Source organism: Coregonus clupeaformis, unplaced genomic scaffold, assembly GCF_020615455.1.
Source record: "Coregonus clupeaformis isolate EN_2021a unplaced genomic scaffold, ASM2061545v1 scaf0047, whole genome shotgun sequence".
Lineage (NCBI taxonomy): Eukaryota > Metazoa > Chordata > Actinopteri > Salmoniformes > Salmonidae > Coregonus > Coregonus clupeaformis.
Window position 1 is genome coordinate 861,796 of NW_025533502.1, and position 14,411 is coordinate 876,206.

Below are 14,411 nucleotides of genomic sequence, written 5' to 3' on the forward strand. Positions count from 1 at the left end.
GGAGCCACCCCTATCTTGGGAAGATTATATATACTGGGTAAAAGCGAAGAAGAGGTTAGAACAGACAGATTATCTTTGGACACTGTTCTCCAGCCCTGCAGGGTCTGTAAACTTATGCTGACATCTTGTGATATACAGCCTAAGCGGACTCTTTGTTTGACAGCAATAATTACCAGCATTGACACGATACGACACCCTCAACAAAAAAGGCTTGAGCCAGAAGGGGACCATTGGGCAATGCAAGCATGGCCCTAGGGAGCTGAACAAGGCTGGGCTGAAGTTGGGCACAGCTGAACCTTTTGCAAATCTTCAGTTATATCACACGCAAGTAACCAATCGAAGTTCACCAGAGCTTCCAACCCCTACTGGATTGGCTGACAAAGGCTGTTGATACGTAGCACCACCTAGCATGCTTGTTAGCACCCACATAAGGGCGAAGCTAGCATGGCTAGGCGAGTTACCGCTACATAGTAATTCTCAGCTGGAGCAATAGGATAAAGTGGCTCAGCTCTGCTCACCCTGACCAAAAGTTACACTTTGAGTATAGCAGGTAAAAAAATCTACTTATTTTGCGACGCCCCTACTGGAATTCTTGGTTGTTTTTAGTTTTTTTTAAATGTCACTTACCCGAAAATATGAAGATAGTTGTTTACATGCAAAATTGCCATAACTTGTCAGTGTCTTAAGTCAGAATCCTCTAGAAGGGTTTTGACCTTATGACTACCAAGTATCCAAAGAGCCAAAAGTTTTTTATGAATGTCTGCAAAAACAAAACTAAAATTCTCAATTATAACAATATTGTTGTAGCAGAGCTACTGTCTCTCTCTCTCCACAGACAACACATAATGCCAATGCTGTCAAGTGGTCAAGTGGGAAAGCCTCCACCCTTATTCATTGGTACTGTAATAAACAGATGTACTATTGAACATTGTTCCTACATCAGCTAAATACATCAGAGTTGCTCTGTGGTGCTTAGCTAACCAACCCTGCTGCTGCACTGAACAGCATCTATGGCTGATGTCATATTGACAGATGTTTGCTTGACCTGCAGCAATCACAGTCAGTCTGGACTGATCACAGCTGCTGGAGTGGACAAGGTTTCAATCATAGAAACATAATTACTAAATTGGATAAAGCCCCTCAGACCACGTCAATTTGACTGGTACACTTAATATGGCCGCCGGTCCACCCATCATGGGTCGTTGACTTAAATGGGATTGCTGTTCTAGTGATTCTATTTCTATGGTTCTAATCCTTTAGAGTATCCAGGCGTCCAGTACTGTGCTACTTCTATGCTCCCAGAACCTGAAGGTCTCAGATAGGGTCAGAGAGTAGTTTGGTCAAAGAGGAACTCATACCTTTTAACCCAATATGATTGAAGGAATGACCCCATCTAGTGGAGGAATAACAGACATGGTCCATGTTGGCTTTTTGAGGAAGGTAAGTACTATACAGGGAAGCAACAGCCGTCATCTGGGAAAAAACATAATCCTCATCGCTGTATGTTCAAACACCATTATTCAAGGGCAAACATACATTTTATGTTGATATAGTTTTTTGCATTATTCTAATCTAAGAACAGATACATTTTGATATGCTTTCAGCATATATAAGCCAATCAAATAAGGTAATTCCAAAACTACATTACTGTCATTTCAAACTCTTATTAAAACTTATTGGCAACAGGGTAGAATTACGATTTTTGGATGATGGTATTAACCATATTAACTTTTGCCTCTGGGGGTGCTCTTGAGCCAAAAGGGGTCCTCTATATAGGCCCACCTCCCCAAGTCCATGAGCAAAAGCATTGGCCTAAAGCTTTAATGTCTAGATAGTATACCAACTTCCCCAACAATAACAACCACCATTAATAGGTTTAGTTGATGCAATAAATGAATGACCACAACAAAAAAAAAAAATCGTATTAAATAGCAAAATTGTATTCTACACAAAAATGACCATGCTGTAGCACTGTATCTGGTGAAAATGCCATTACCACTCCATTCATTATATTGATAAGAAACTATAGCACATTATGTTGATTTTGAACGCAGTCAAAATTTTCTGTACATAAAGTACATTTGTGTACAACAGACAAGCAAGCATATCTAATATAATCTTATATAATAATAATTATTATTATATGAAAGCAAACAATATTATATTCAGCACCGAGGACAATAGTTAATCTAGGATTTTCCAGAGGCATTTGACATTCTGATTCTTAAATGTCTTACCTCTTGGTGTCTAGTTGTGTGTGTCGTGGTTCTTTTAAAATCCTTGTAAAATTACACTGCTTATATGGCCACATGGGTGAACGTATTCGCTAATGTATTAAAAATAGCACTTTGCCCCTTAACAATTCCAATGACTGCAACTGGATTCTCTAAGTTTATTTTTATTTTTTACATCACACGGGGGCTGGTTGCAAAACGTGTTGATATTGTTTTAGTTTGATCCCAATAGATAATACAATATTCTTTATATATATTAAAAATATATATTTTTTACATTAGGGTTAGGATTTAGGGTTAGCCATTGTTTTTCATGTAAACGTTTGACGAGATTAGGCTTGAGCTAATCCTTGATCTCTCTTGGTTTAGTCAGTCTTTTATTATGTATTCAATCAATATGCAGAATAAACAGCATTGAACAAATGACAAACGCTTTGTAAGCGCACATCCATATGATAATCAATAACACACATGCTAATCAATAACAAGGTATATTCATAGTACTCAACCTAAAAGTTGATGTGATAGTTACGTAATGCAGACAAATAGTAATCTTCTTTGAGGTTAATGTCTCTTGATTTTGTATGATTCCCAACCCCACCCAATAAAAGACTCAGGGTGTATCAAGATAGATTTTACTCAACAACCATCAGTAAAACAAAACATTTGTAATAATAGGACGAAGTGAGATTCTGCTTTTGTTTTAAATTCCTTCAAAAAAACATACTTTCATAAAGGTCACCTTCAATGGATTCACATAGGGCAGGTTTCCCTTTTTTTGCATTTCCATTGTTGGACATAAGACTGTAAAAACACCAGGAAATCAGCTCCAAGTGATTTTAATTTAGGAAATCTGTTCCCAAGTATTCCCACGCATAATAGAGAGACACGTAATAGTATACAAATGTAATCAAGGTTTGAAATGATGATGTTTTAGTCAAATATATGTTTGGGATTCTTGCGGTCAATTTGCAGTCTACAAATTATTTGTAATTATGTTCTGGCCCCCCGACCATCCCCTCAAGAAAAAAATCGTCCCGCGGCTGAAACTAGTTGACGATCCCTGACGTAGGGTAAAGTGTTCTGAAGTATATGATTTAATGTAGTAAAAAGTAAGAAGAAACTGTGTTACACATTGGGGAAAAACAACACATCCATTATTTCCTGGATGTACAGTATCTGCATTTTATGAGTGAAATCACAGTTTAAGATTAATTCATTATTTGTACATTCATTCTTACAAAGTCTACATTACTTTAGAAGACAGCCGTTGGCCTAGGTAGAGGATGGCCATCAAGAGGACATCCTCAACTTGAGGACTTTGTTCAGGTAGCCTTGGCTACTCTCGGCTCCCATTTACTGAGCAGTTAGAACGTCTCAGCCCTGAAACCTTGAGTTGAGTTCATTAAGGCATGCAACAAAATTATTTATTTTAAACGTTTTGCAACAGAAAACGGAAAAAAAAAAACAGTTTCATGTTGGACAAGTCCAGGTGGCCCCTCCCTGTTTCAGTCCGTTTTCTTCCGTTTGATGCCTAATGAACACGACCCTACTCATCCTCAGGTCACACCAAAATGGCTTCTGATTCGTGATCGATCGATGGTCTGCGTGTCGTCTTCACAATCAATGAACAAGCAGCAAGTCAACTTTTGAGTGAATGGAATGTCAACAACTATGTTCCACATAGCTACTGTATGTCCTCGAAAGGCATTGGCTCAGTCTCCTCCTTGTTTTCCTAAATGAACTCCAGACCCTCATACTTCACATCTCCTATCTTGGTTTCAGGTAACAGGATCTGGCCGTCCAGTGTGAATGCCATGATGTACGAGGCGATTTTCCCAGCGTCCTCCTCCGACTTGAGAGCCACAACGATCTGATCGTCTGTGTTGGGGACAAACTTGAAGGAGGAGAAGCCGTGCGTGGGGTTGTGCGGGCCCACCCGGTTCACGGTGACGTCCTCGAAGTCCCGCGAGCAGCTGAGGACGAGGTTGGTGGCGCGGCGCTCGTCGGCCGTCTCATCGTAGCGCTCTTTGCTAGCGCGGCGTGGGAGGAAGAACCAGCGCTGCAGGCTGTCACTCCATGCGGCCGACTCGTGGATCAGGTAACCTGGGGAGAGAATGTCATGAGAATCTGAATATCATAAAGAATGCTAATAGTTTGCATGGATAGCATAGCATATACAGTTAGAGTTAACACAGTTAGCATAGCTTTTGCAGTTAGCGTTAGCATTTGCAACCCTGCAGCTCTCACCTGGAGGTTCGATCCCAGCTGCGGACCTCAGGAGGTTGTACTTGGGGACCCAGTTCTGGTGCTGCACGTCACCCCGATGGCCCACCACCTTTACCCACTCGGGGTTGTTGTTGACTACCTCCCCCGTGGTGGTGGTCCACTCCTTCCCCAGGCCACCCACGTACAAGTGCTCGTCCTTCACCGCTAGCCACTCGGCCTTGAACCCTGACAGAGGGAAACAGAGGGTCATGGGGACACACATCAAGATTTTATGATTCACTGAACTACTGTACAGACCTTTTGAATGCACTAAAGAGTAAAACGTAGTTAAGAGATATATACTCTAAACATTAGGAACACCTGATTTTCCATTTTTAGTCATTTAGCAGACGCTCTTATCCAGAGCGACTTACAGTTAGTGAGTGCATACATTTCCATGACATAGATTGACCAGGTGAATCCAGGTGAAAGCTATGATCCCTTATTGATGTCACTTGTTAAATCCACTTCAATCAGTGTAGCTGAAGGAGAGGAGACAGGTTAAATAAGGATTTTTAAGCCTTGAGACATTTGAGACATGGATTGTGTATGTGTGCCATTCAGAGGGTGAATGGGCAAGACAAAAGATTGAAGTGCATTTGAACGGGGTATGGTAGTAGGTGCCACAGGTTTGTGTCAAGAACAGCAACGCTGCTGGGTTTTTCATGCTCAACAGTTTCCAGAGTGTATCAAGAATGGTCCACCACCCAAAGGACATCCAGCCAACTTGACACAACTGTGGGAAGCATTGGAGTCAACATTGGCCAGCATCCCTGTGGAACGCTTTCGACAACTTGTAGAGTCCATGCCCCAACAAATTGAGGCTGTTCTGAGGGCAAAAGAGGGTGCAATTCAATATTAGGAAGGTGTTCTTAATGTTTTGTACACTCAGTGTTTACAAATGAGAACGCGATCCAACAAATTCCATTGCCAGGGTCGTGGTCTACCCCAGATGAGGTTCTTCAACAGACCCCTTAGAGTAACTAAGCAGATTAAGTTCCAAATCTGCCTGCCTGGTTGATAGATTAATTATTAATGACTAATTATTACACCCTGAAACTGTGTATAATGTGTTAGAAATGTGTGAGTGTAGGACCAGTCAAGGCTATGGCATTGAGCCACTATTTAGCAATGTGAGTAAGAGTTAGGCCAGACAACAAAGACAACTGAGAAACTAAGATAAAGAGGCCTCCCAATTTAGGGAGGGGAGAAACTGTTATGAAAACATGGTGCAGAATATTGTGAGAACGGCAATAACTGAGTAATGCAGGGAGTAGGATATGTGTGTGTGTGTGTGTATGTATGTATGTGTGTATGCATGTGTGTATATGTGTGTGAACTGAAGGTCTCTGAAATTGTGATGGCAGAATTCTCAATGAATAAATATCTCTGACTATGCAGACCGGGACACTGGCCGTTACTTAAATCCCAAAAGACTTACAACCTTTTGGGAGACGCACAGAGACACTAAAATAGTTTGTTAAATAATTCACATAACACTGGTCTACACAGTGAGACACTTACACAATCCCAAATCGACCCCTAACTCCTACTCCATATTCACATATGGAGATTTGAGAGGATTAAATAGGTGTAAGCAATATGGTGTAAATTCCATCTACCCTATCAGAAGCAAGGTGAAGCAATTACCATATAGCTTATACCTATTCAATCCTCTCAGATCTACAGGAGTGCCTAAGAAGAATGGGTTAGGGGTCGATTCAGCACTTTAATTTGGCCCATCTGCCTCACTGACCTTTGGAGACGGAGCCGTCCCCGTCGGGGAGGATGACCCAGGGCACAGCCTTGCTGCCGTCGATGTGGTAGACCACGCCCGTTCGGTCGTCCACGCTGTACAGCTTCCCGTTGAACACCACCAGCTCTGACAGCTCCATGCCCCGGCCCTTCTCCGCCAGGTGGCTCTCCAGCAGCACCCTCTCCGCGTCCCATTCCACGGTCACCTTGTTGCCGCTCTCTGACACCAGCAGGTGGCCCCGGCGCATGTAGCTGAACCACGTCAGCTTCTTGTCGCTGCGAGAGTCCGTGTCCAGGTCGGCAATCACCCCTATGCGGTAGCGCGTTCCCTGTGGCGTCCGCTCGGGGGTGCTGAGCGGGTAAGTGTCATTGTAGCGGTCGGCCACCTCGCTCACAGCCATCCCCATGTGGCCGGAGCTGGGGGCCTGGGAGCGGGAGCCCGGGTTCAGGTGCATGTAGAGGAGGACCAGGGCCAAGGCCAGGGCCAGGGCTACGATGGACCTCAAATTTAGGCGGAATCTGGGGTCCGTGGTGTTGGTCATGGAGGCCAACATGGGAAGTCCTCCGACTGAGATGCGCAGGGGGTTCATAGACGGATCATTCTGGTCCAGTTGGGTGTAGCCTGGGGAAACAGGCATGGGGGAGGGACCTGAAAGGTTAGAGAGAGGAGAATGGAGGGGTCAGAGGTCTGATTTTGAGGGAGAAGTTGCGCTCCTCAGCACCGGGAGAATCACAATTGCATTTCCTTGATTACTCATGTCCTCTCTCCTCGCCACCCACTCATCTCACATACACTAGTATTGTAGTTATTACTTAGGACTAGATCCTTTAGAAAATCAGTGTTGCAGTGTCTCATGACTCAAAATCATCATGCTTATCACAGTGCCATTTTGAGTGACATATAGCAGCTTTAGAATCTGACGGCACTATGTCAACCCCACAACCGTTGAATACCTCCTTGAAGACGCCACATGGATTAGGTGTTTTGATTGAACATTTATGTTAAGTCTTTCACAAGAGACTACTGTAATATAATTTCCATCAATGAAACACCAAATCAGTGCATAGACATTCATAAAAAATATATTATGTGTGAGATTTCACACCAGACAACAGTATACAATACACACCAGCTTCATTCAGATCCAGCTTCCCTGTAAATAATCTCTGCTCACAAGTTCAGCCAACGACGTCCTTCTTCAAGCCTCACCTCTTTCCATATATCAGACCACTGAAACAACACTAGCTTTCAGATCCTGAAGAGAATGTCTATGTACAACCAATGAGCATCCCACAGATCAGCTCTGCTGTGAAGAAGGAAGAAGTGGTAGCTAAAGGTGAGACCAATAGAAGCTGGCCACAGGTGTGCAGGCAGTGTGTGTCGACGTGGAGCCTGGGAGTGGCCCATTCAGGGACATAAAATGGGACAATATGTGGTGGTGAACAGGTAAAGCAGGAAAGGTAGCAAGTAGGCACCCGGAAACCACCCCACAACCTTGCCACTCAAAACCACACTCTCAGTCAGATGAGGGTGTTCAAAAACTAACCTACTTTTAGAATAATTTGTCCAACAATCGGTCAACAGGTAGAGTAGAGTCTTTATTATCCCAGAGGGGCCTAATCTCAGTAGCAAATCTCATGTGTGTTTACCAGATACTCAATCAACATCACTCATGAGAGAGATAGCCAACAGGCGACAGAATAAGGCAATGCAATTCTGCCTACGTTTTGGTATATCTAAATAACAGACTGATTGCCCCAGCATTATCGGTGGCTTTTGTTGATAGTATCTGGCTCCATGCATCTGAAAAAATAAATTCTACACTCAATGTAGCCTAAATCTTGCCTGACGGCTCAAACTGAATTATTCCGCTGCTCTGTTCGCTATATACTTCAGTCTGAGACTGGCATCGTTTAAGTCGTTTGTGGTGACGTCAAAATGAGGGGTGTTGAACAAAACAAAGTAATCCGCCATTGGATCATCTCTAACCAATCAGAGTAGCAAAGCCAATGACGAATTTTCAAACCTCTGCTTTACCCACGAGTGTTCTGACTCTGGCCCAACTCATTGGTTTCTGGGACCAATCAGAATTGTTAGAATGTTTTTAGTTCTGTCCTTGTCTATTAATGTTCTGTATTATTTCATGTTTTGTGTGGACCCCAGGAAGAGTAGCTGCTGCTTTTGCAACAGCTAATGGGGATCCTAATAAAATACCATTCTAGAAATCGTCATGGGAGGTTCTCAGATCTAGACTCATTGCAGAGAAGAAACTAAATGTCTGTGGGCGTGGCGTAGCAATTGCCCGGAGCAAGGAGTTTGAGTAGCCACGCAAGCCTAAATATTAACTGAAAAATCTCAAATGGGAATCGGGGTGAAAGGCAGCATCGGCATCGAATGAAACATCTATTTTAAACGCGCTCTCAGAAATACACCAACATGTGCGCCCTAATTTTTTTTTTTGTGACCTCGCTTTGCGACGCATCCTGTGACCAGGGCATAATTTCTCTAAAGCCAGCAGCAGCAGCCCCTCTTCTGCTCAAAGGCTCTTTCATAGCAGGGCTGTGGCCAGGGCCTCCGGCCACACAGAACTCCATTATGACACCCTGAGGCCCTCTGCTCTGTGGCAGACTGTCCTCTCTGGCATGCTAGTCTAACACACATACACACAGGCATGGTAATTTAAACTAAATTACCAGAAAACAGATTGTTGTTTGTGCACCCACACTAAGAAGTGCCTGAGGTCCGAGCATGTAGGTTCACAAACACACGGCATCCATTACAGGGTAAGGTATCTGTGATGGATGGAATCCCAACTAGAGACTACAGAGACATCACACACTATAGAACATATTTCCAACATGTCTCTCCTCTAGCCTGGTCCCAGATCTGTTCAATAGAACATATCTCCAACATGTCTCTCCTCTAGCCTGGTCCCAGATCTGTTCAATAGAACATATCTCCAACATGTCTCTCCTCTAGCCTGGTCCCAGATCTGTTCAATAGAACATATTTCCAACATGTCTCTCCTCTAGCCTGGTCCCAGATCTGTTCAATAGAACATATCTCCAACATGTCTCTCCTCTAGCCTGGTCCCAGATCTGTTCGGGCTCTATAGCAAACTCCTATGATTGTTGTCATGCCATACATAGGAGTAGGTGAAGTATAGGCAAGACGGCACAAACTGATCTGGGACCAAGCTACTTCTTCTCCATATAGCACCTCACAACAAACTCCTCAAATCACAGAGTCACAGGGCCGTGCAGGATCTGCCGTCACTGAAACAAACAAGAGCTGTGGTGGTATGGAGTTACCCTTTCTCCTCCTCCGTCCTGAACGCTGGACGACTGTCATCTCAATTCCACATCCACGCCAAAGGACTAGCTACACTCTTCCGTTGCCCTAGAGTTAATTGAATGCTGAGCAGTGAACTCCTTAGTTATCAGCTGAAAGGGATTGGCTGTGCAACCGTGACCAAGGGTAAAAACAACGGTGGTGAACTTTAACTAGACTTGGGGGATTAGTATTGATTAACCAGCGCAAGTCCAAAGGGGGAAACCTAGCAGGCAATTGACACAACTACTCTTCACCACTCTTGTCTTGCTTGACCTTTGTGCATGTGTGCACTGCAAGCCTAGGTAAAGTCAACATATTGTTCCTCTAGTCTGGCCTCGTTCCATACTGTATGTTCTATAGCCTCTAGTCTGGCCTCGTTCCATACTGTATGTTCTGTAGCCTCTAGTCTGGCCTCGTTCCATACTGTATGTTCTGTAGTCTCTAGTCTGGCCTCGTTCCTTACTGTATGTTCTATAGCCTCTAGTCTGGCCTCGTTCCATACTGTATGTTCTGTAGCCTCTAGTCTGGCCTCGTTCCATACTGTATGTTCTATAGTCTCTAGTCTGGCCTCGTTCCATACTGTATGTTCTATAGCCTCTAGTCTGGCCTCGTTCCATACTGTATGTTCTATAGCCTCTAGTCTGGCCTCGTTCCATACTGTATGTTCTGTAGCCTCTAGTCTGGCCTCGTTCCATACTGTATGTTCTATAGCCTCTAGTCTGGCCTCGTTCCATACTGTATGTTCTGTAGCCTCTAGTCTGGCCTCGTTCCATACTGTATGTTCTGTAGTCTCTAGTCTGGCCTCGTTCCTTACTGTATGTTCTATAGCCTCTAGTCTGGCCTCGTTCCATACTGTATGTTCTGTAGCCTCTAGTCTGGCCTCGTTCCATACTGTATGTTCTGTAGCCTCTAGTCTGGCCTCGTTCCATACTGTATGTTCTGTAGCCTCTATTCTGGCCTCGTTCCATACTGTCAGTTCTGTAGCCTCTAGTCTGGTCTCGTTCCATACTGTATGTTCTATAGCCTCTAGTCTGGCCTCGTTCCATACTGTATGTTCTATAGCCTCTAGTCTGGCCTCGTTCCATACTGTATGTTCTATAGCCTCTAGTCTGGCCTCGTTCCTTACTGTCAGTTCTGTAGCCTCTAGTCTGGCCTCGTTCCATACTGTATGTTCTATAGTCTCTAGTCTGGCCTCGTTCCATACTGTATGTTCTGTAGCCTCTAGTCTGGCCTCGTTCCATACTGTATGTTCTATAGTCTCTAGTCTGGCCTCGTTCCATACTGTCAGTTCTGTAGCCTCTAGTCTGGCCTCGTTCCATACTGTATGTTCTATAGTCTCTAGTCTGGCCTCGTTCCATACTGTATGTTCTATAGCCTCTAGTCTGGCCTCGTTCCATACTGTATGTTCTGTAGCCTCTAGTCTGGCCTCGTTCCATACTGTCAGTTCTGTAGCCTCTATTCTGGCCTCGTTCCATACTGTCAGTTCTGTAGCCTCTAGTCTGGCCTCGTTCCATACTGTATGTTCTGTAGTCTCTAGTCTGGCCTCGTTCCATACTGTCAGTTCTGTAGCCTCTAGTCTGGCCTCGTTCCATACTGTATGTTCTGTAGCCTCTAGTCTGGCCTCGTTCCATACTGTATGTTCTGTAGCCTCTAGTCTGGCCTCGTTCCATACTGTATGTTCTGTAGCCTCTAGTCTGGCCTCGTTCCATACTGTATGTTCTATAGCCTCTAGTCTGGCCTCGTTCCATACTGTATGTTCTGTAGCCTCTAGTCTGGCCTCGTTCCATACTGTCAGTTCTGTAGCCTCTAGTCTGGCCTCGTTCCTTACTGTCAGTTCTGTAGCCTCTAGTCTGGCCTCGTTCCATACTGTATGTTCTGCTGACAACTGTCTGTTTGAGATACAAGTTTGAGGTGGGTTTTTTAAAGGTATTTTTCTTCAATTTATGCTTTGGCCACAAATACGAGTATAGGATGAGTCAACAACATTATTTGGGTATGAGGTAACAGAATATGAACTTTTAAAAGTGAGATTTTCAAATAAATATGAATTTGAGAATTTCACCCATCTCAGGATAAAGCAATGGAGAGAGTTAGTTACACACTGATATCGGTTCTAATTGTAAACCAAAGAAAGGCAACGTGCAGAAACGGTCTTCAACAGCCATATAATGGACTTTCGAGCAACAAAGTCCATTAGGTTATATGCCATTAAAGGACACAGGTGTGTCAAGACCATACATGGTTTACTGCGACTGCTGTAGAGCATGGGTTGCAGAATGAGCATAGCCTAACTGTTTTCTGCCTTTCAACTGAGCATACCATGTGATGGTACCTGCTGGTAGCAAATTCAGGGGTAGCCCTGACCGGGACTCGAACTCTGGTCCAGCTACTCAACAATTTAGCTGTTAGGCCTAGAGATCCGAACCTCTTGACGAGGTCGCTAGGTGATTAACCTAGGGTAGCAACATTGGTACATTGTGGGAGGCATCCCGTCTGTCTAGAGACTACTAGGTGATTGGTTAAGGTCACTACAATAGGTAGGCCTAGTTGTTTCAAGTTCTTTTTGATTGCCATAGTTTATGCATTTACATTGTTTTGAATTCATTCTGCTGTGGATAAATGGTGTATGACAATATTCACATACAAGCATTCACTAATCAAAGTAAGTCTATATCTTCCTACTGATGTATCACCTGGTCTTTTGCATTCCTGCATTTATACATGACAAGACACTGTTTTTAACTACAGTGCTGTGATCATGTGGTTGGTTTATAATGGGTTTTACAACAGTGTTGGACTGGCAGACTTCTACTGGTATTGCACCTGTATGATAACGCCCCCTACAGTGAGCACAGAGCAACGCTGGTGGACGACAGATACACTACATGGCCAAAATTATGGACACCTGCTCGTCCAACATCTCATTCCAAAATCATGTGCATTAATAAGGAGTTGGTCCCCCCTTTGCTGCTATAACAGCCTCCACTCTTCTGGGAAGGCTTTCCACTAGATGTTGGAACATTGCTTCAGGGACTTGCTTCCATTCAGCCACAAGAGCATTAGTGAGGGTCGGGCACTGATGTTGGGCAATTAGGCCTGGCTCGCAGTCGGCGTTCCAATTCATCCCAAAGGTGTTCGATGGGGTTGAGGTCAGAGCTCTGTGCATGCAAGTTCTTCCACACCGATCTCGACAAAGCATTTCTGTATGGACCTCGCTTTGTGCACAAGGGCATTGTCATGCTGAAACAGGAAAGGGCTTTCCCCAAACTGTTGCCACGAAGTTGGAAGCACAGAATTGTCTAGAATGTCATTGTATGCTGTAGCGTTAAGATTTCCCTTCACTGGAACTACGGGGCCTAGCCCGAACCATGAAAAACAGCCCCAGACCATTATTCCTCCTCCACCAAACTGGCACTATGCATTGGGGCAGGTACTGTTCTCCTGGCATCTGCCAAACCCAGATTCATCCATCGGACTGCCAGATGGTGAAGCATGATTAATCACTCCAGAGAACGTGTTTCCACTGCTCCAGAGTCCAATGGCGGCGAGCTTTACACCACTCCAGCCGATGCTTGGCATTGTGCATGGTGATCTTAGGCTTGTGTGACGCTGCTCGGCCATGGAAACCCATTCCATGAAGCTCCCGACGAACAGTTATTGTGCTGACATTGCTTCCATAGGCAGTTTGGAACTCGGTAGTGAGTGGAATGTTGCAACCACATGCTATGTGCTTCAGTACTCGGCAGTCCCCCTACCACTTCACAGCGGAGCCATGCTCCTAGATGTTTCCACTTCACAATAACAGCACTTACAGGGGCAGCTCTAGCAGGGCAGAAATTTGACAATTGACTTGTTGGAAAGGTGGCATCCTATGACGGTGCCACGTTGAAAGTCACTGAGCTCTCCAGTAAGGCCAATCTATTGCCAATGTTTGTCTATGGAGATTGCATGGCTGTGTGCTCGGTTTTATACAGCAATGTCAGCAATGGGTGTGGCTGTAATAGCCGAATCCACTAATTTGAAGGGGTATCCACATACCTTTGTATATATACTGTATTTTAAAACACATGCCAACTCGAGCCTCCATCATCGCACTACCGACAGATTAGTGAGTAGGCCTTAATTCGAACACGAAAAAGGGAAGTACATGTGACAACATATGAGCGCTCCTGCTTAACTAGGATATGCTCTAGAATTGTCTAATATTGAATAATGGCTACACGAAGCTTCATGGATGTTAGAACGATACTCACTTCAAGTGATATGTCGCCAAATGATAGTCCGATAATGGTTTGATTAGCCACAACACAGCTTCGTTTAAATCTATGCTACAGTGTTTAGTCTCCATCGTTCGCATCATCAGGGAAACCATGGGCTACTTCCTTGTTCAGTGACACTATAAAATAAGTCCCGCCCAGTCAACAAAATCTACCTAGCCTACGAATTGAAACGCATTCAGGATTACTATGAGCTGCTTGCGTAAACTGTGGACGAAAGTGTTACAATGTTGCAGTTGTTTGCAACATTGTAACTTTCATTGCAATGCAGGTGCAACGGAACATCTAAAATCATTGGCCGTGTTCGAGAGGATCAAACATTGTATTGTATCTGGGTAAATTATGACTGACTGATCAGTAGTTATTTATGATTCAAGGTTTTTGTAGATCAGTCAGTCGGTAGTCGCCTGCAATGTCGAAGAAGCTCATGTCCATGATTGCAGTGACGGTGCAAGACTACAAATGCTACTCACTGTATGTTAGTAGTGAAAGGTTCCTGGCATTGACATACATTGAAAAGTTAACAAGAGTCATGGGATGTTT

General features: G+C 44.1%; 1 protein-coding gene across 3 annotated transcripts; it reads right to left on the reverse strand.

Moving 5' to 3' along the window:
• Window positions 1-3,188: 3,188 nt before the first annotated feature.
• On the reverse strand, window positions 3,189-13,961 carry LOC121551214 (soluble calcium-activated nucleotidase 1-like). Of its 3 annotated transcripts, none has more exons than XM_045212743.1 (4): window positions 13,845-13,961; window positions 6,259-6,906; window positions 4,485-4,688; window positions 3,189-4,340 (listed from the first exon to the last, which is right to left on the reverse strand). In XM_045212743.1, the coding sequence occupies exons 2-4, from the start codon at window positions 6,893-6,895 to the stop codon at window positions 3,970-3,972; spliced, it is 1,212 nt and encodes a 403-aa protein (XP_045068678.1). In that variant the 5' UTR covers window positions 6,896-6,906; window positions 13,845-13,961; the 3' UTR covers window positions 3,189-3,969. The 3 variants fall into 3 exon arrangements, with proteins under 3 accessions (XP_045068678.1, XP_041719702.2, XP_045068679.1); XM_041863768.2 differs by lacking the exon at window positions 13,845-13,961 and adding an exon at window positions 9,570-9,739; XM_045212744.1 differs by lacking the exon at window positions 13,845-13,961 and adding an exon at window positions 7,388-7,848.
• Window positions 13,962-14,411: the final 450 nt, after the last annotated feature.

Bases quoted from the DNA above. Each gene is read 5' to 3' on its own strand.
- LOC121551214 (XM_041863768.2), bottom strand. From the start codon at position 9,609: ATGACAGTCGTCCAGCGTTCAGGACGGAGGAGGAGAAAGG. The intron at 6,907-9,569 runs GTAACTCCATAC...CTAACCTTTCAG, and splicing joins AGGACGGAGGAGGAGAAAGG to GTCCCTCCCCCATGCCTGTT. The intron at 4,689-6,258 runs GTCAGTGAGGCA...TCCCTCTGTCAG, and splicing joins GGACGGCTCCGTCTCCAAAG to GGTTCAAGGCCGAGTGGCTA.